The 18,460-nt window shown below is 55.2% G+C and overlaps 2 protein-coding genes across 2 annotated transcripts; one reads left to right on the top strand and one right to left on the bottom strand.

The window, feature by feature from the left end:
* The first annotated feature begins 328 nt into the window (after window positions 1-328).
* Irf2bp1 (interferon regulatory factor 2 binding protein 1) lies at window positions 329-2,886 on the top strand. Its single transcript, XM_021642202.2, has one exon. It carries the CDS (start codon window positions 729-731, stop codon window positions 2,481-2,483), a length of 1,755 nt encoding a protein of 584 aa, XP_021497877.1. The 5' UTR covers window positions 329-728; the 3' UTR covers window positions 2,484-2,886.
* A 6,760-nt stretch (window positions 2,887-9,646) lies between these two features.
* On the bottom strand, window positions 9,647-18,060 carry Foxa3 (forkhead box A3). The gene is made up of 2 exons (XM_021642183.2): window positions 17,837-18,060; window positions 9,647-11,368 (listed from the first exon to the last, which is right to left on the bottom strand). Exons 1-2 carry the CDS (start codon window positions 17,903-17,905, stop codon window positions 10,376-10,378), a joined length of 1,062 nt encoding a protein of 353 aa, XP_021497858.1. The 5' UTR covers window positions 17,906-18,060; the 3' UTR covers window positions 9,647-10,375.
* Window positions 18,061-18,460: the final 400 nt, after the last annotated feature.

Raw genomic sequence — 18,460 nt, 5'->3', positions numbered from 1 at the left:
ACTGCCGCGAGCTTGAAGCCATTCTAGGCTACACAGGCTAGCCTTCCAGGCCAGCCTAAGGTAAAGAATAAATCCAAGTCTCAAATAAAATAAAATAAAATTGCATGCCCAGCAACTTGTCCGCTCCAAGCATTTCTGAATCCATTATCCATTCCCTGGACCCTGGATGCTAACCCCGGCTTCTAAGCGAAACACAGTGAGTGTTAAGCACCCAGAGACCAGCACGCACCCTCTCTTGCAGCCACTGCTTTCTGCCTAGTCCCCTTTAAGAAGCAACCCCGACGGGACTACATTTCCCACAAGGCTTTGCCCGCGCGTTATGTAACTTTCCCTGCGAAGCGGCCTCTGGGGCAGAAGAAGGAGGTGGAGGCGAAGGCGGCCGTTGCAGCGGCGTCGGCGACGGCACGAGCGGCGGGAGCCCGGGGCGGCGGCGCCCGAGGCCCATCGAGGAGCTGGAGCAGTGCATCTTGGCTCACTGCGCGGACCGGACGGGGGCGCCGACGTGCGTGCTCGTGGCTTGCATTTTCCACGGGAGGCGGGAGTGAGAAAAAAAAAAAAAAAAGGCTGAGGGCCTAGGGGGCGGGGAAGGGGGGCCGGGCCTGAATCCGGCGGGGAGGCCGAGCCGGAGGCCAGACTGAGTGGCTCGCGCGCCCGTCCCCGGGCACGGCGGAGCGAACGTGGGCGGCGGGTGCACAGCGGGGGCACCTGGTGGCGCTCCGGGGGGCGCCATGGCGTCCGTGCAAGCGTCCCGCCGCCAGTGGTGCTACCTGTGCGACCTGCCCAAGATGCCGTGGGCCATGGTGTGGGACTTCAGCGAGGCCGTTTGCCGCGGGTGCGTGAATTTCGAGGGCGCGGACCGCATCGAGCTGCTCATCGACGCCGCCCGCCAGCTCAAGCGCAGCCACGTGCTCCCCGAGGGCCGCTCCCCGGGACCCCCGGCTCTCAAGCACCCGACCTCCAAGGACCTGGCCTCCACGGGCTCCCAGAGCTCCCAGCTGCCACCCCCGCAGGCCCAGGCGCAGCCATCGGGGACCGGAGGCAGCGTCTCAGGTCCGGACCGCTATGACAGGGCCACTTCATCCAGCCGCCTGGCGCTGCCCTCGCCGGCTTTGGAGTACACCCTGGGGTCCCGTCTGGCCAACGGGCTGGGCCGCGAGGAGGCCGTGGCGGAAGGGGCACGCAGGGCTTTGCTTGGCTCTATCCCCAGTTTGATGCCCCCCGGGCTGCTGGCAGCTGCAGTGTCTGGCCTCGGAGGCCGAGCCCTGACGCTGGCACCTGGCTTAAGCCCTGCTCGTCCACTTTTCGGCTCCGATTTCGAGAAAGAGAAGCAGCAGAGGAATGCGGACTGTTTGGCAGAACTGAACGAAGCCATGCGGGGCCGGGCGGAGGAGTGGCATGGGCGTCCCAAGGCTGTGCGGGAGCAGCTACTGGCGCTCTCCGCCTGTGCTCCCTTCAATGTCCGCTTCAAGAAGGACCACGGGCTGGTGGGGAGGGTGTTTGCCTTTGATGCCACCGCCCGCCCTCCTGGCTATGAGTTCGAGCTGAAGCTCTTCACCGAATACCCCTGTGGCTCTGGCAATGTGTACGCGGGGGTCCTTGCAGTGGCTCGCCAGATGTTTCATGATGCTCTTCGAGAGCCGGGGAAGGCCCTGGCCTCCTCGGGCTTCAAGTACCTCGAATACGAACGCCGCCACGGCTCAGGGGAATGGCGCCAGTTGGGAGAGCTGCTTACCGACGGGGTCCGAAGCTTTCGAGAGCCTGCTCCCGCGGAGGCTCTGCCCCAGCAGTACCCGGAACCGGCCCCCGCCGCCCTGTGTGGTCCGCCGCCGCGAGCCCCATCCCGGAACCTGGTGCCCACGCCACGCCGTCGCAAGGCATCCCCTGAGCCCGAGGGCGAGACAGCTGGGAAGATGACCACAGAGGAGCAGCAGCAGCGGCACTGGGTAGCGCCGGGTGGTCCGTACTCCACAGAGACCCCCGGTGTACCCTCACCCATTGCTGCCCTCAAGAACGTGGCGGAGGCCCTGGGCCACTCACCCAAGGACCCTGGTGGGGGTGGAGGCCCTGTGCGCGCAGGGGGCGCCAGCCCAGCCGCTTCCTCCACTACCCAGCCGCCGACCCAGCATCGCCTGGTGGCACGCAATGGAGAGGCAGAAGTCAGCCCCACAGCCGGGGCTGAAGCTGTCAGCGGGGGTGGGAGCGGCCCAGGGGCGACCCCCGGAGCCCCCTTGTGCTGCACCCTGTGCAGAGAGAGGCTGGAAGACACCCACTTCGTGCAGTGTCCCTCGGTACCCGGACACAAGTTCTGCTTTCCTTGCTCCCGGGAGTTCATCAAGGCACAGGGCCCCGCTGGAGAGGTGTACTGCCCCAGCGGAGACAAATGTCCACTGGTGGGTTCCTCTGTCCCCTGGGCCTTCATGCAGGGTGAGATCGCTACAATCCTTGCTGGAGACATCAAGGTCAAGAAAGAAAGGGACCCCTAGGCCGCCGCTGCCAACCAGGCTACTTTCCCCTCCCCCTTGACCGCCCACCGCAGCTGCGGATAAATTATTCCCCACCCTCCCAACCCAGTAACCCTGACCTGTGTATAATACCCTCTTCCTCTGCCCAGATGAGTCCCTTGGGGTAGATACGTTGTGGGTGGGGGGAGAGAGCTTGTGGCTCCTATCAGAGCGGGTGTTTGGAGTTCTGGGCCCCCCCAATTTCCTTCTCCTTTCTTGGCTTGGCTTTCCTGCTGTTGGTAGTTGGGAGAGAGGTACCCCCCTTGTCCTTGAGAAGGGACCTCCTGAGAACTCGCTCTTTATAAACGAAGCAAAAGCATTTTATTGCCCCCAACTCCTTTTCCTCCTTCAATAAACCGAAAGATGGGTTGGTTTTTTTCTTTTCCCTTCTTGGTCCCTTTAGTTTTGTGAAATGCTGCGCCCCCTTCGGGACTGGACGTGTTCTGCGAGAGTGGACTTCTGAGTTGTGACCACCAGGTGGCGCCCTTTGTCCAGCAAGTGGCTTTTTGTAGTGTACATTTGCGATGCTCCGATTAAAAGGTGTAGTCAAGGCTGGTTTTGTAGACGATGGAACTGAGATTCTAACAGGGTTTGCCTCCTGCATGGGGACCACAGGCATGCGGGGAATAGGTCTGCGCTGCAGCTGGCTCGTACTTTCCACGTGTGGAGACGTCAGAGGAGGGAAAGGAAGTGTGGGAGGCTTCCTGGAGGCAGGTTACTTGAAGGTGTATTTCTAGAGGAACTGCCCACGGAAAGAGTAAGTTTTACTTTCCTGGATAAACAGGACACATGGAAGCAGAGTGATGGTTCCTTGCTTCAGATGGTGCCTGAGTGTTAGACACACCTGAGAAGCCTGAAGTAGGCCCATGTCCATCTGGGGACAGTAGTGGCCTTACTAAAACACCCAGGAGCTAAATAAAAGGCTCCCACCCACCGCGGCGGCTTCTGATGTGTGTGCGGCCTTGCCCCGCACCTGTCCTGGGTGACTGATCATTAACCAGGATTTCCTGCTGGCTGACGTCATGGGGCGGGGTCCGGGCCCTAGGCAAGCTTAAAAGAAGGGGGCGGCCCCAGGAGCTGTGCCCCGTTCCTCACCGAGATGGAGATTCCGGGAAGGTTTGGAATGCTGAGCCAAAGGGACCGTAGCTGTGCAGTGAGAGTCAGGGCAGAGTTGTGTCCTGCCGCTGTGCATGTAGCTCTCCGCTTTGAGACCCAAGGGTGCTTCTGACCTCCCTCCTAGCTTCTCCTCACCTGAGCGTGAAGAACCCTCATTGCTTGAGTGCTCCCGCATTCCCCTCAAAACACGTCACCCTCAGGATCTACAGGACTGAGTTCCCTTCCCTCCACCCCAGTGGTGAGCACTCGGGCAACGTCGGGAGCCTGGGTTCAGGGCAGGGCTAGGAAAACCACCCTTGATTAAATACACCTGGTGATAAGCAGCAGCGGGTGGTGCCGGATCCCGGGCGCCCTCCTTTAAAGTCGCCCTGAGTGATGGAGGGCTGCAGGCTCCAGCACTGGATCTGTCACCCTCCGTCTAAACCCTCAGATGGATGGAGGCCTCCTCACACCTGGATGCTCTGCTCCAGGCAGGGCTCACAGCTGTGCAAGGCACCTGGTTCTTTAAGAGCAGCTGGTGGGTGGGGGTCAGAGGAGTCACCCCCAGCCTAGCTGCTGTGTATTTTAGATAGAGGTTAGGTTAACTATTAACAAAACAGACAGCCTGACCTGTGTGGGTGTGGGGGCTGGGTCAGTCCCCCTTCCCCCAATGCCCAGGTGGGGTTAGGGTAGAAGGACTTAGAATTTGTTTGGGGACCAGAGAGTAGGCAGAAAGACTGAGAAAAATGCTACAGGGAGGTTCAGGAAAATATGGGAAAGGACAGAAGCAGGGAAAAGAGGAGCAAATGGCCAATTGTTAAGGGCTGTGTGGTAGAACTCTTGCCTAGAATCTACCAGTGAGGAGTTGAGCCTGTGACTCAGTGGCACAGGGCTTGCTTACTACCAGTAAAGTGCTGGGGATGCGGCTCAGTGGTAGATCCCTGCCTAGAATCCTCCAGTGAGGGGCTGGGGGTGTGGCTCAGTGGTAGAGCCCCTACCTAGAATCCCCCAGTGAGGGCCTGGGGACATGGCTCAGTGGTTGAGCACCTGCCTAAGCATGTGGGAGCCCAACACTACAAAAACTTTTTTAGAAATTTATGTGCATTGCTGTCTTATCTGCATGTATGTCATGTATGTCTTTGTGAGGGTGCCAGGTCTCCTGAACCTGGAATTACAGTTGTCAGCTGCCATCTGGGTGCTGGGAATTGAACTCAGTCCTCTGCAAGAGCAGCCAGTGTTCTTTACTGCTGAGCCATGTTTCCAGCCCTACAAAAACATTTTTAATTCACTGAGCTAAAGACATGGAACAAAGAGAACCTCAAAAAATGAGGCAAAAATGGAGGAAAACATGCTCAGAGAAGTGAGTATAATGAAGAGATGTCCAGAAAGGTTGAGAAAGGCAGCTGCATTAAGATACCATTAACAGACTTGAAGGCTGAGAGATGATACCCACAATCCTAGCACTCAAGATGCTAAGGCAGAAAGATCCACATAAGTGCCAGACTGAGCTGCAAGGGAACTGTCCATCTCAGAAAACAAAGAAGGAGAAAAGGACAGAAAGCAGGTGAGGGAAAACAAAGGCTTAAAACTGTTCAAAGGGCTGGAGAGATGACTCGGTGGTTAGGAGAACTGTCTGCTCTTCCAAAGGACCTGGGTTCAATTCCCAGCACCCACATGGCAGCTCACAACTGTCTGTAACACAAATTCCAAGGGATCTGGCACCTTCACACTAATACACATTAAAAAACAAACAAAACACCAAAAACTTGTTCAAGCACTCGGGGGCAGAGGAAAGCAGATCACTGTGAGTTCAAAGCCAGTCTCATCTACAGAGCTGAGCTCCAGGACAGGCAGAGGCTACACAGAGAAAACCTGTCTTGAAAAACCAACTAACCAAACAAAAAAGTTGTTCAAACTAGGAAGTTCCCAGAGAGAGAAAGACCTCTGGGAATAAGGGCCAGGCCAAGCCTGTCCTAGATCCTCTGGATCCTTGGTTGCACTCCCTACCCATGTGGTGAGGGCAGCCTGGCTAGTTCTTTCTTATCTTTCCAGCTCAGCTCACTTGTGACCTCATCCTGGAAGCTTTCTCTGACTCCGAGGTTGCATACAAGGCTGTTTGAGTCCCCACAGTTCAAATGAATTGCAAGGACCCTTAAAACATGACAGCCATAGGATCTCAAGTGATAAGACTGGCCAGGCAAACAGATCACAGGTTGCTATTTTAGAAAGGGTCCATTGAGAAAAGAAGAAAGGAAGAAGCAAGCCAAGAGAAATCAGTGCAGCTCACTTATGCAAAGGTCCTGAGGTAGTAACCTGCTTTTTTCCTCACAGAAGCAGCCACACATGAGCCAGAGCAAACAGATGGACAGACAGACTCAGACCCTTCCCTTCCCCCACAGAGAGAAGCCACCTAAGGACCTGAGGACAACCAGGGACAACAGATGCAGACGGCAGCAACGTGGTGGGGAAGTCCTGTTCCTTCCAGAGCTTTCTTCACCGGGAAAACCTCCAGGTCCCCCCGTATGCCTGCTCCTGCCCTGCCCACTCACACCTTGGGCAGAGGAAGTTGGCAGGCCCCCACAGGAACTTTTGTGGGGGTGGGAGGGGGTCAGTGAACAGAGGCTGTGGCAGGCCGGAGGGCGAGAAGTGTGGAGCAGGCAGGCGGCAGGCAGTGGCTACACAAAGGCCCCAGTGTCTGCCCCTCCTGCCCCCATACAGATAGAAATAAGACATGCATATACCTTTTTATATACACCAGCGGGCTGGGCAGAGGCTGGGGGCCGCTCTGTCCCTGAAGGGCCAAGGCACAGCAGAGTCTGCCACTGTGGCCAAGACTCAACACAGAGAGGAGAGAGAAGCGTTCATGGTGAAAGGGGCTTGAAGGCCCAGAGTAGCTGATTCTGAGGTTGAAGACATATCTGAGAAACAAACTTGGCTGGCAAGAAGACGAATGAATGGATGGAGAAAGAGCAGCAGAATGAAGAAATGGCAGGGAAAGTCAGAGACACAGACACAGGTGGAAGGAAATAGGTACAGAAAGAAACAAAGATATTAAAATACGGGAGCATGGGTGTGGTGGACTGTAACCCCAGCGCCTGGGAGGCGACGTTAGGAAGAACAGGGTCACCCCTGTTCACAAAGTGAGTCTGAGACCAGCAAACAAACAAAACAAAAGAATCTCCCACTCCATTAAAAAAAAAAAATCTAGGGTAGGCATGCAGTTCCTCTGGCAGAGTGTTTCTGTAATGTGCAAGGGTGCTGGGTTCAAGATGCAGCACGTCATAAGCTGGGCATGGTGGCTCAGGCCTGTAATGCCAACTTTATGGAGGTAGAAGCAAAAGGATCAGGTGATGTAAAGGGCAGCCGAAGCTACGTGAGGCTCTAGAACAGTGGCTCTCAGCCTGGGGATCAGGACCCCTTCAGGATGCACAATCCTGGGTATCAGATAGCTACATCATGACATCTGCACATAAATATCCGATATTTACATGACAGTATCGAAATCACAGTTGTGAAATAACGACGAAAATAATGCTGTAGTTGGGGGTAACCACAACATAAGGGGTCACAGCATTAGGAAGGCTGAGAAGCACTACTCTGGAGAGAGAGAAAGACAGACAAAGGGACAGACCAGGCTGAGAGCACGACTAGGGCTGTGAGTGCAGGGTGGCTGTGGTCCAGCTGGGAGCAGCCCTAAAGGGAAGGGTGCAGAGGTGAGGGAGGGGCCCTGGGGCTGCAGGCTCCTGTTTACCTGAGGCAGGCACGGCAAACAGGCGTCCAGCCTGGACCACAGCAGCCCGGGTAGGCTGGGCCGGGCCGCAGTCCTGGGACCAGTGGGCCTGACACGCCCACCTGTGGCCTGAGTGGTGAGTAACACACACTGGCACCAGGGTAGATGGTGACACATTCGTGGACAGACACAGTGACGCATAGTGACCAATTATAGGCAGATCTACAGTGACAGGTCTGAAGGACAGAGACACACAGTTACACACAGAGAGAAGAGTGACAGGTAAAAGTGTTGTTATGCACAAGCCAGTGACAAAGACACAGCTATGCTAAAAGACATCACAGAACAGAGAAGCAACATCAAAATTAACACTAAGAAATGCAAGAAGCCTTGTGACAGACACACACACACGCACAGAATGATGAACTGCCCAGGCTGTTGGCTTTTGTGGATGAGGCTTTTACCATACCAAATTGTGGCAGGAAGTGGGGGTATCCTTTAGAATAGTGGAGGTCCAGGGCCCTAGGGTCTAAGCCAGGTGGCCTCCCTAGGACCCCACTTACTAGCTGTGTGACCTTGGTCAAGCCAAGCCACTCTGTCCTTCAGTTTTTGCCCATGTTAAAGTGAGGGGCCCTAGAAAGCTTTTCCAAATTGCTCATTACTAGTCAAGTTTTTAGGGTCTTGTTTTTTAAGAGACACAAACACATTATGTAGCCCAGGTTGGCCCCAACCGGTTAACACTCCTTCCTCTACTGCCTGAGTGCTGAGAACACAGGTGTGGGCCATTAGACCCACAGCTATGGTCATTCTCTCACTTCAAAGCATCCGGTGTATAGCCTTGTGCCCAAGCAGGGACCCCGGTCCCTAGGCTCAGTTTCCCACCCACCACCCACGGGTCCTTTCCTTAGACTATGTCACTTCAGACCCACAGCCAGCCCTCTCTATGTTTTTACGGCCCCCGCCTCCAATGACCCATCCGTTCCTCATCTGGTCCTCCTGTCTGTCCATGCGTCCCAGTCTGATGGTGGTACTTTTCCACACTGGACACCAGCCGGTTGTCCCTGGGGTGGGGGGTCACAGCGGCCCACGCCAGGCAAGCTGGTGGCCACCAGACACCCCGACAGATGCCCCACCCTCCCCTAAGGACCCTGCAACAACACCCGCCTCTCAGGCCACCTGAGGTCCCCAGTGGGGCAGCCTGAGGCCTGAGCCTGGGGACAGGAAGCCCCAAGCCTAGCTGCCCTGAAAGCCTCTTTCAACCTGGGCCTCCTCCCGCTGCCACCGACTCCTCCTGCGGAATAATATTTGGGCTGTTGGCCGGGGCGGGGTGGGGGTTGGGGGGCGAGGGCCAGATCCGGAGGCCGCCGGGGAGAAGCCAGAAACCGCAGGGCTTCCTGCCTCGGGCCGGCGACCCCCAGTCCGGGGGGGAGGGCCGGGGCCCAGGGAGACTGAGGGCCTTTCTCTAGGCCCCAGTTGTTTTTTCCAGGAACCGGGAGGAATTCCCCAGGACAGCCAGCCTGGTGGGACCGCTGGCAACTGGGAGCCGGCAAGGCAGGGGGCGGGGTGACACGCAGCCTGGGCAAGGCGGGACTGTGACAGAAATAGAGGAACCCGCCTGCCAGGCGGCAGGTAGAGGCGGAAACTCTGAACCAGAGAGGGAGGCCAGAGAAGAGAGCCAAGGAGGGGCCAACATGGGTGACAGGACGAGAAAGAGTGACAGAGCGGACCTAGCTCAGTAGGTAAGCGATTGCCTGGCCTGGCACGGTCCTGGCACGGTTCCACCCCGCAGCACCGAACACACCAGAGCGAATGAGTACAAGCCAGGCATACATGCCAGTAACTGTGGCATGTGGAAGGCAGAGGCAGGAGGATTGCCCTGAGTATGAGACCCTTTCATAAGTAAGTAAAAATTTCTCTCTTTCTCTCTCCCACACACACCCTCAAGTCTTCCATCCTTTTCCTTCTTCCTCCAAATTGAACAGCCCTTAGTTTCCGTAGGTTCCTGGAGCCTCAGAGCGCCAGGTGTGTGTGTGTGTGTGTGTGAGTGTGTCTGCACTGTGGGGGAGGGGCAGTGGCCTTGGTCACTGCAAAGCCACCTCCCCCCTGGCTGCCTTGGCCCCACTACTGCGGGGGCTGCTATCTATGAACAAACTGTCCTTGGGGTCAGGGACAACAAAGAGCCAAAGGTCACGTTGCTGCTTTCCCCCAGCCCTTCCTCCACAGGGGCCACCAGCTCTCTGGGATAGGAAGAAGAGCACAGAGAACACAAATTTAGGCGTTTGAGCCCCACACGGTCCACCAAGGAAAAGACACTGAGAGATGGAAATGGTGCCTTTTTAATGGTCAGACACAGGCAGTATCCCAAGTCCCAGACAAGAACTTGACCTCAGTAGGAATTCCCCACACCCACACCAGCCCTTTCTCATTGGCCAGGGTGGGGATGGGCTTCAGAGAAAAAAAAAAAAAATCACTGGGTCTGCTCACCTCTACCCTCACCCAACCCCCACCAAGGAGATGGAGATGACAGTCCTGTGGTGGCCTTTACGGTGCATTAACAGCATGCCGAGATGTCACCCTGCCAGTTCCCTCCATGCATCCAGTGTGTCAAAAAACACACCATGTGATCTGGTGGCCAACTTGGCATCTGCTGTACCAAGAAGTCTGCCAAAAAAAAAAGGAAAAGGGGATCCCAACAGGACAAAGAAAATGTGGCCGGCATGGCAGGCCAACGAAGAGGCCATCCAACATGGTGACCGTCAGCCACCCATGGATCGGCCAACAGCTTCACTTAATATGGCAGCTTTCACAGTGCACACACCCAGAACAGCTGCATTCACAATAGGTCCAACATGGCCACCTTCACAATACCCCCACCCTCGGCCCACGAAAGAGTCCATGGCAGTTACCACAGCAGCCAATGGGTCATCACAGTCATAGACCAAATAAGATGTTAATTAATGGGACAAGCAGAGTGTAACCACAAGGATCAGAGCCCAGGAACCCGGTGTCTGTCACAGCCAACCCCATCACCACCTTCCCGACTGCCCTGCTAGGATGCATTAAGCAGAGAACGGGAATAGAGACTCTGGTAGTAGGCCCCAGGCTCCCCACTCTCAGCCCCGTAGCCCCCAAACCCCACATCCAGTTTGGAAGGTGCTGGTGTCTGCTCTGACATCAGGTTGTTGATAGAGAAAGGGTGGTTGAAGTTGTAGGGCGCATCCAACTTCAGTTCTCCTGGGAGCTCCAGGCCGGCGAAATAGGGTGTGGAGGAAGCCGGGGAGGCGCAGTCCAGTCCCCCCACATCCTCCCCACTCTGGGCCTCAGGCTCGGAAGGTGTAGGCTGGGGCTGAGCCGGGGAGGCGACGACCGGGGCGGCCATCGTGGGGGCAGAGGTGGCTGACCCCACCGTACCATTCCTGGTGACAGACGTGGCACTGTTCCCTTTCTTCGCCTTCTCCTCCAGCTTGAAGCGCTTCTGACGGCGGAGGTAGCAGCCATTCTCAAACATGTTCCCAGAGCTGGGATGCAAGGCCCAGTAGGAGCCTTTGCCTGGCTTGTCTGGGGAGCGCGCCACCTTGACGAAGCAGTCGTTGAAGGACAGCGAGTGCCGGATGGAGTTCTGCCAGCGCTGCTGGTTCTCCCGGTAGTAGGGGAAGAGGTCCATGATCCACTGGTAGATCTCGCTCAGCGTCAGCATCTTCCCTGGCGCCTGCTGGATGGCCATGGTGATGAGAGAGATGTAGGAATATGGTGGCTTGGCATGGGCCAGCGGCCGCCGGTACCCCTTTGCCATCTCCTTTCCATGCACCAGCCCGGACCCTGGGGCTCCATACCCAGAAGTACTGCTTCCGCCGCTGCCACCGGCACCCAAGCCTGCGAAGGTGGGCCCCAGGGCCGCTGTGGGGGCTGGGGGTGCCAGGGGTCCAGTGGGCAGCGGGGAGGCCTGAAGCCCTCCAGGAGGGTAGGGGGAGCTGAGAGGGTTCAAGGACATGTAGGAGTTGAGAGGGGCCATGGTTGGCACAGGATTCACTGGCGAGTACACCTGCAGGAGTGAGAGAGACAGACACATCAGCCAGTGCTCGCTGCTCGGCAAAAGAGCTCTCAAATGCAGGTCCACCTATGTGTTTTCAGAGTCTCATCCAGCCCAAGCTAGCCTCAGACTCACTATGCAACCAAGGATGACCTCCTGATCCTCCTGTCTCCACCTTCCAAGAGCCATCATGCCCAGCTCACCCTCCTGTCTTGCCTTTTCTGAGTCCCTTCCATGTCTCTCTCTAGAGGTAAGGTGGTACAGGTCTGTAATCCCAGCCACCTGGGGGGCTAATGATTACAAGTTCAAGGGCACCCTGAACTTCAGAGAGACTTCTAGGACAGCCTGGACACCTTACCTGGATATTGTCTCAAAATAAACAACAGAAAGAATGGCTGAGGGCATGACCCAGTGGTGGAGGCCCTGCCTAAAATCCCCCAGTGAGGGGCTGGGGTGTGGCTAAATGATAGCTGCTTTTCTAGCACACAGGAAGATCTGGATTCACTCTTCAGTAAATTAAAAAGGAAAGCTTTTGTCAACTTTTTATATCCTCCTCCTCACCCCCTTTGGTTTTTCAAGACAGGGTTTCTCTGTGTAGTCTTGGCTGTCCTAGAACTCACTCTGTAGACCAGGCTGGCTTCGAACTCACAGAGATTCACCTGCCTCTGCTTCCCTAGTGCTGGGACGTGCCACCATTGCCCAGTTTGTACCCTCTTGTTCATCGATCTGCAACATCTGCAAGAGACCAAAGGTCTACTGCTGGCTCCTCTGCCCTTCCTGCTGTGGCAAAAATAAAGGGCAGTGTTACTCTTCTCATTAAATTTTATTTATTTGTCTTTGAGACAAAGCTTCACGGCACGGCTCAGGCTGCTCTCAAACTCACTACCTTCTTTAAACAGCTTCTGAAAACCCTTGGTTATACTAATAAGTGACTGCCATTTTAAACTAAACGAGGGGCCAGCAAATGGCTCAGTGGGTAAAGACACTGTCACCAAGCCTGACAACACAGGTCTGATCCTTAGGACCCACCTGGTGGAAGGAGAGAACTGACTCTTGAAAGCCGTCCTCTGACCTCCACATATGCACCATGGCACTTGTGTGGTCACATACATATACAAAGAATAAATACATGTAAATAAAGGTTTAAACCACATTATGCATATTTTTATATTTTAAATTTCTTTTTAAAGTTTTACTTTTGAATACAATAATTATCAGTAGACATATCCCAGATCAATAGAAACTGGAACAGGGCTGGTGGCACAGGCCTGCAGTCCCAGCAGTGGGGAAAGAGGCAGAAAGCTACCTATCAAGACTCTGTCTCAAAAAAACAAAAACATGACATTGTCTGAGGTCTCAATAATTTTTTTTTTCCTTTTTTGTGGGGAGGTTGTCTGCTTTTTTAAAATCATGTAAAGAGGTTGATAGCTGGAGAGACGGCTCAGTAGCTAAGAGTAAGTACTGTTCTTCCCAAGGACAGGCACTTAGTCCCCAGTATCCATACCGTGCACGTCACAACTGCCTACAATCCTAGCTCCAGGGAATCTGACCCCTCTAGCCTTCTTGGGCACCTGTCCCCATGTGCTCGTAACCACACTCATGTACACAGTTAAAATAATTTTTAAAATGTAATGATGGGTTTTAATTATGTTGTTACTGGGCACAGTGGTGCCTAACTTCAACCCGAGCATTCAGGAGGCAGACACAGGCAATTGAGGCCAGCACAGTCTACATACCAACTTCCAGACTAGGCAGGAAAAAGAAAAAGAAAAGGAAAAAGTTCTGAGCACAATAAAATTGAGAAATCAATCAAAATCAGCCAAGTCAGCTAAAAAATAAATTTACGTCAAAAAAAAAAAAATCAGTGGTTTTCCACTTTTTCTTCTTAGATTTATTTACTATTGTCCTGCCTGCATGTATGTATGTGTGTGCCCATCCTGTGAGTGCCTGGTGGCCAAGGAGGCCAGAAGAGAGCGTCAGTTCTCCTTTCCTGCAACGTGTCTTCCAATCTCCAACTGCATGTGTATGCAGGACACACACACACAGAAACACACAGGCACGTGCAAACACAGTTCTATTTATGTAAGTGAAACAGAATTGAAAGAATTTGAAAAGCAGTTACAAACGCACCCCATTTTCAGACATGTTCAGATAGGGGAAACAGGTGTCTCCTAGCTCAGTGAGCTACGGTCTGCCCTGCTATGCCTTCCAGAATCACCCTCATGTTCACACTGGTGGCTCACGCCTGTGGTCCTGCCACACTAGAGGCTGGAACAGGAGGCAGGGTCTTGCCCATGCTGCCCTCAACTCCTTCTGGAGCAGTCTCAGCCTCCCTAGTACTGGGATTACGGGTGTGTGCCACCATACCCAGCTTTAACAGGTATTTATTCACCGTCTGCACTGTACCAGGAATGGACCCAAGCATTTCAAAGGCAAGGGCTCTACCACTGAGCCATGGCCCCAGACCCTCACTGGGGAATTCTAGGCAGGGGCTCTACCACTGAGCCACACCCAGCCCCTCACTGGAGGACTCTAGGCAGGGGCTCTATCACTGAGCCACGGCCCCAGACCCTCACTGGGGGATTCTAGGCAGGGACTATACCACAGAGCCACGGCCCCAGACCCTCACTGGGGGATTCTAGGCAGGGGCTCTACCACTGAGCCACACCCAGCCCCTCACTGGGGGATTCTAGGCAGGGGCTCTACCACTGAGATATACTCCTTGCTTGAGAGGTATTAAAATGACCATTTTACATCTGAGTCAGCTATGGTCCAGAAAAGTTGTCAGGGGGTGAGGGCCACAGAAAAGAAGAGGAAGAATCTTGGTAGTCTAGAACTTGGGCCTGACCAGTGTCCTGAACTGGACCATGCTATGAAAGCTGTGGTCAAGACAGCCAGAAATGCCCACCCTTGTAGAGCTGACAGTCTAGCAGAAAGCCAGTGATCCCAAAGAGCAGTGGAAGCACCAAGCACATTGGATGGGTCCTTCTCTTTCTAGATATCCCTACTGCGTTTACCTGCTCTCCTCCCTCCTCTCCTTCCTCAGCCTTCCACATGCCTGGCCACCCTCTCCTCTCCCAGCTGGGGTCTCACCTGGTGTCTGCTTCTCTGCCACTGTGAGCGTTAGCTGGGCTCCAGTGGCTTAGGGAGCCTTCCTCTGTCAGTTAGCTCATTTCTCCCTCCCTCTGACAAGAGCATGGTGTAACCCAGGCTAGCCTCAAAGTAACCTAGGATAACCTCGAACTCCTGATTCTTCCGCCTCTGTTCCCCAAGAGCTGGGATTCCAGGCATGGACCAGCAAACTTGGTTTATACCATGCTGGGATTGAAAGCCAGCTCTGCCTGCATGCCAGGAGAGCATTTTACCAACTGTGCTACAGCCCTAGCCCCAGATACATTTACAAAACTTTTTTTCATTATATGTTGGGTATCTGTGTGTGGGCATGTGCGGGTGAGTGTGGGTGCTGAGGGGCTCCAGACCCCCTGGTTCAGGAGTTACAGGCAGTGGCGAGCTGCCTGGTGTGGATGCTGAGAATTAAACTCAGGTCCTCTAAAAAGAGCAGCAATGGCACACTTAGCTGGGAGCGATCTCTCTCCCCAGCCCTTATAGGCAGCTCCTCCAAGCAGACAAAGCTAGCCTTAAACTCCCGACCCTCCTGCTCCCCCCACCCCCAATACCGGTAGGTGATTCCACCATGCAGGCTCTGTTGGCAGCTCTTTTGCTTTGGTCTCCTACAATCTGTCACTTTCCTCTTCTTCCGTTCTCTCCCTCCCTCTTTCTATACCACTCTGGCTCCTGGCTCCACCTCCCTAGTGCTGGGATTAAAGGTGTTTGCGACCACCCCAGGCTCTTTTACCGGTGTTCTGTGTTCCTCTAGCCACGTCCCTGAAGCTCCTGCCCCTCCCCTTCCCATGTCTCTGTCCTTGGGCCATCTCTTCCTCCTTCCCCCCAATCCAGTGCTCACCTCTCACCACTTCATCTCTTTGCCTCGGTCTCTTCCTTGGCATTCTCTCTCTCTGTTGTCATGTGTCCATGTCTCTCCCCCACCCCATCCCCCAGTCTGCAGCAGCACAGTTCTGTACTTTTCTGAATCTCTATCTCTCCAGGAGCCCGTTTCCTACCCTCCCCCATGCTCTGTCTTCCCACCCTGGTTGGGCTGTTTCTGCACCCCCACCCCTTCGAAGGGAAAAGTGATGACTTTAGGGGGATCCACACTATCTCTGAATCTCTTTGCATCTCCACTTCTCCAACCCTGGGACATCAGGCCTTTCCTTTTCTTGCTCCCCACCCACCCGGAAGTCCTTCTCGAGGTCTAACCTCAAGCACTCCAGCTGCTGTAATCCACCTTAGGCTTTCCCACGCCCAACAGCTAGGATGAACCCCTGATGTCCGGGTCTGAACCGGATCTCCCCTCCCCCTCCTCAGGGTGCGGCTGAGAGTGGGGGGGAGGCCCTCAGGGGACTGGTGGCACCCCCACCTGGGAGGCTGGAATTTCTCCCTGTTCATTTCCTTATTGTTTCTGGAGAAGAGAGTGCTGGGGAGGAGAGAGGGGAAGCCCGGTGACCTTCCAGTTCCAGACCCCGAGGACCCCAGTGTCCTGCAAGGTGCCCCACGGCCCATCTTTGAAATAGGGGGGCTGTTGGGGCAGCTGATATCTAAAAGCCGTCCACGGTCGCTTTCCAAGAGCCAGCTAGCCACAGAGTACAAGGTAGCAACCTTGCCCCATCAGTAGAAGCCATTAACGGGAAAGAAAAATGCTGAGTTGTGGGGGACACGTTGGGCGTGGTCTTGTCTGTTCTTAGTCCCAGGGAAATGCAGCCCACCCATTGTTCACACTGGCAAAGCGGCTTTCCTGCTGAGAAGCCGCAGGTGCTGCCAGAGGGAGGGGGTGGGCATCTTCAGACTCCAGCTCCAAACCATTCCAGTCTTCCCTTTTGTCGACGTTTCTGAAATTACATCTAGGCTGGCCCTCACATAGCTTCCCCCTCCCCCAAGACCTCATTCTGTAGGTCACGCTGGCCTGGAGCTTGCCGGGTAGCTGATCTCAAACTTGTCATCCTCCTGCTTCAGCTTCCCAGGTGCTAGGCTGACACGCATGCAGAGCCATGACTGGTCTGTTAATTTCTGTCGGTCTCTCCACACACACTACTTCCTCAGCTGTGGTGGTGGTGGGGTGTTTGAACACTACCTCTCTGCCCTAGATGCCCCCTCCCAACTAACTTCTTCAGATGTGTCCCCGTTAGGACCAACTTGTAGTTGGCTCTGTTAAGCCCAATGCTCAGACTTCCAATTACCTGAGAGCCTGCACATACCAGCCTGGCCCCTGCTTTCCCTCTATATCACCAACACCTCCAGCCCACTCCCTTTCTACCTCTCCACACTCCCAATCCCTTCCCAGTCAGCTCTGCCCCACCTCACAGCTCCCCAGACCCAAAACAGGCCCCTCCTGGGCACCTGGCCAAATCCAAGCCTGGCTACCCCTCAGGGATCCAACCCCACAACTTGGAAATACAGACCCTAGCCGCCTCTCTCAACCACTAAATCTTGACTCTTAGGCGAGCCCAACTGTTCCAATATCTCACCCCCACCTTAAGTCGCCCATGTCAGGGACCTGTGGGCCCAGAACCTCGTGTCCTTCTCCCCACCATCACAATACGGATTACAGGATGAGTGAGCAAAGCCGGAGTCCTTGCAACAGGACAAACAAGAGTAAGACGTGAAGAGGGACTTTTGTGTTTGTTGGGGTGAAGGAACTAAGGTCAGTCTAGCAATGACGAGACTGTGCAGAATCTGAAGGGAGTCCCTGCTGGGAGTCACGGTAAGGATGAGGGTGAAAACTGACTCCTGCCACACAGATGTGGATGCCCATGTCTTTCGATCTCCCAAGGCTGACGTCATCTGAGGACTAGTCTTCCCAAGCCACCTGTTACATTAGATTCATCAAAAGGACCCCTAGTTCTGCTCCTACCTTAGCTCTACAGCTGATATTTATCCCTGAACCCCAATTCTGATCCCAACCACCCAAAGCCCCCCCCCAACCATGTCTTTAACCCTGAATTCCACCACAGACTTTCCTTACTGCAGACTCCCAACTCCTCTTAGTCACTACACTTCTCTGTACTGTGAACTTCGTTTCTTGAGGTCCTCCGGCTCTATCCCCCTATCCTAAGAGCTCTGACTTCCCATCTCCAATTTGTTCAAGTCAGGGTCTCAACTGAACCTTTCAAGTGTGACCTCAAGGTTTCCTTGCTAACATCCCCCCCCTTCCCTTTGGAAGCAAGCCATCATCTAGATCTGCTTGTTTAAGTCGCTCTCCCAAGCCTTGTCCCCCAGTCCCCGACTCCCATACCTGGTGTCTGTGTTCCCAGGTCCTTGGCTCCCACCTGAGTCTACACCACAGTCCCTGCTTGCACATAAGCCCGCAGCCCCACGTCTGCCCTCCTCCCCCACTTTCCCGCTCCGCCATCCCCGAGGACACACCTCGCCCGCCTCTGGGTAGTAGCTCCACTCGGCCAGGTCATGGGCCTCCATCTTCACCGAGCCCAGCATCCCCTGGGCTTGCGCCCCCACACGCCCAGGCTGCGGCCCCCCGGGGGAACCGAGCGCTTCGGTCTCTCAGCAAGCACTGGCCCGGAGTTCGGACCTGAGGCACGCAGCCCGGGAGTCCCGCTGGCCCAGGCGCCTTGGGAGGCAGCCACTTTTTATAGCCGGGACACCCCCGCCCTGGCCCGCCCCGGGCTCCTCTCCCTGCCCGAGGGCAGCGCGCTCGGATTGGGGCGCCCCCTGCGGGATCGCAAGAAGACAGCCCTCTGGCCCCGGGAACTTCGGTCCTGGCACCTGGAAGCTAGTGATGGATGGAGAGTGGGGGAGCTACCAGGAGTGGCGTGGAGGACCACACACTGCTGATCCCAAAAGTCCTAGAGCCACATTGCGGGGGCGGGGAAATCTTTCTGCTTCGAGCTGTTTCATCATCTCTACCTAAGAGAGGGAAACGCCAGAGCCCCGCATGTACTCCACGAAGGAAAGGCAGCTAACAGCGCTCAGGACTCCACAAGTCCCTATAGGACACCGTAAGCAGCCAGCAGGGATTCTTGAAACCACATT

This window comes from Meriones unguiculatus, chromosome 1 (assembly GCF_030254825.1).
Source record: "Meriones unguiculatus strain TT.TT164.6M chromosome 1, Bangor_MerUng_6.1, whole genome shotgun sequence".
NCBI lineage: Eukaryota > Metazoa > Chordata > Mammalia > Rodentia > Muridae > Meriones > Meriones unguiculatus.
Note: the sequence above shows the minus strand (reverse complement) of the source record. Positions and strands in the feature narration are given on the sequence as shown.

Bases quoted from the DNA above. Each gene is read 5' to 3' on its own strand.
- Irf2bp1 (XM_021642202.2), top strand. From the start codon at position 729: ATGGCGTCCGTGCAAGCGTCCCGCCGCCAGTGGTGCTACCTGTGCGAC.
- Foxa3 (XM_021642183.2), bottom strand. From the start codon at position 17,905: ATGCTGGGCTCGGTGAAGATGGAGGCCCATGACCTGGCCGAGTGGAGC. The intron at 11,369-17,836 runs GTGTGTCCTCGG...TCACTCCTGCAG, and splicing joins ACTACCCAGAGGCGGGCGAG to GTGTACTCGCCAGTGAATCC.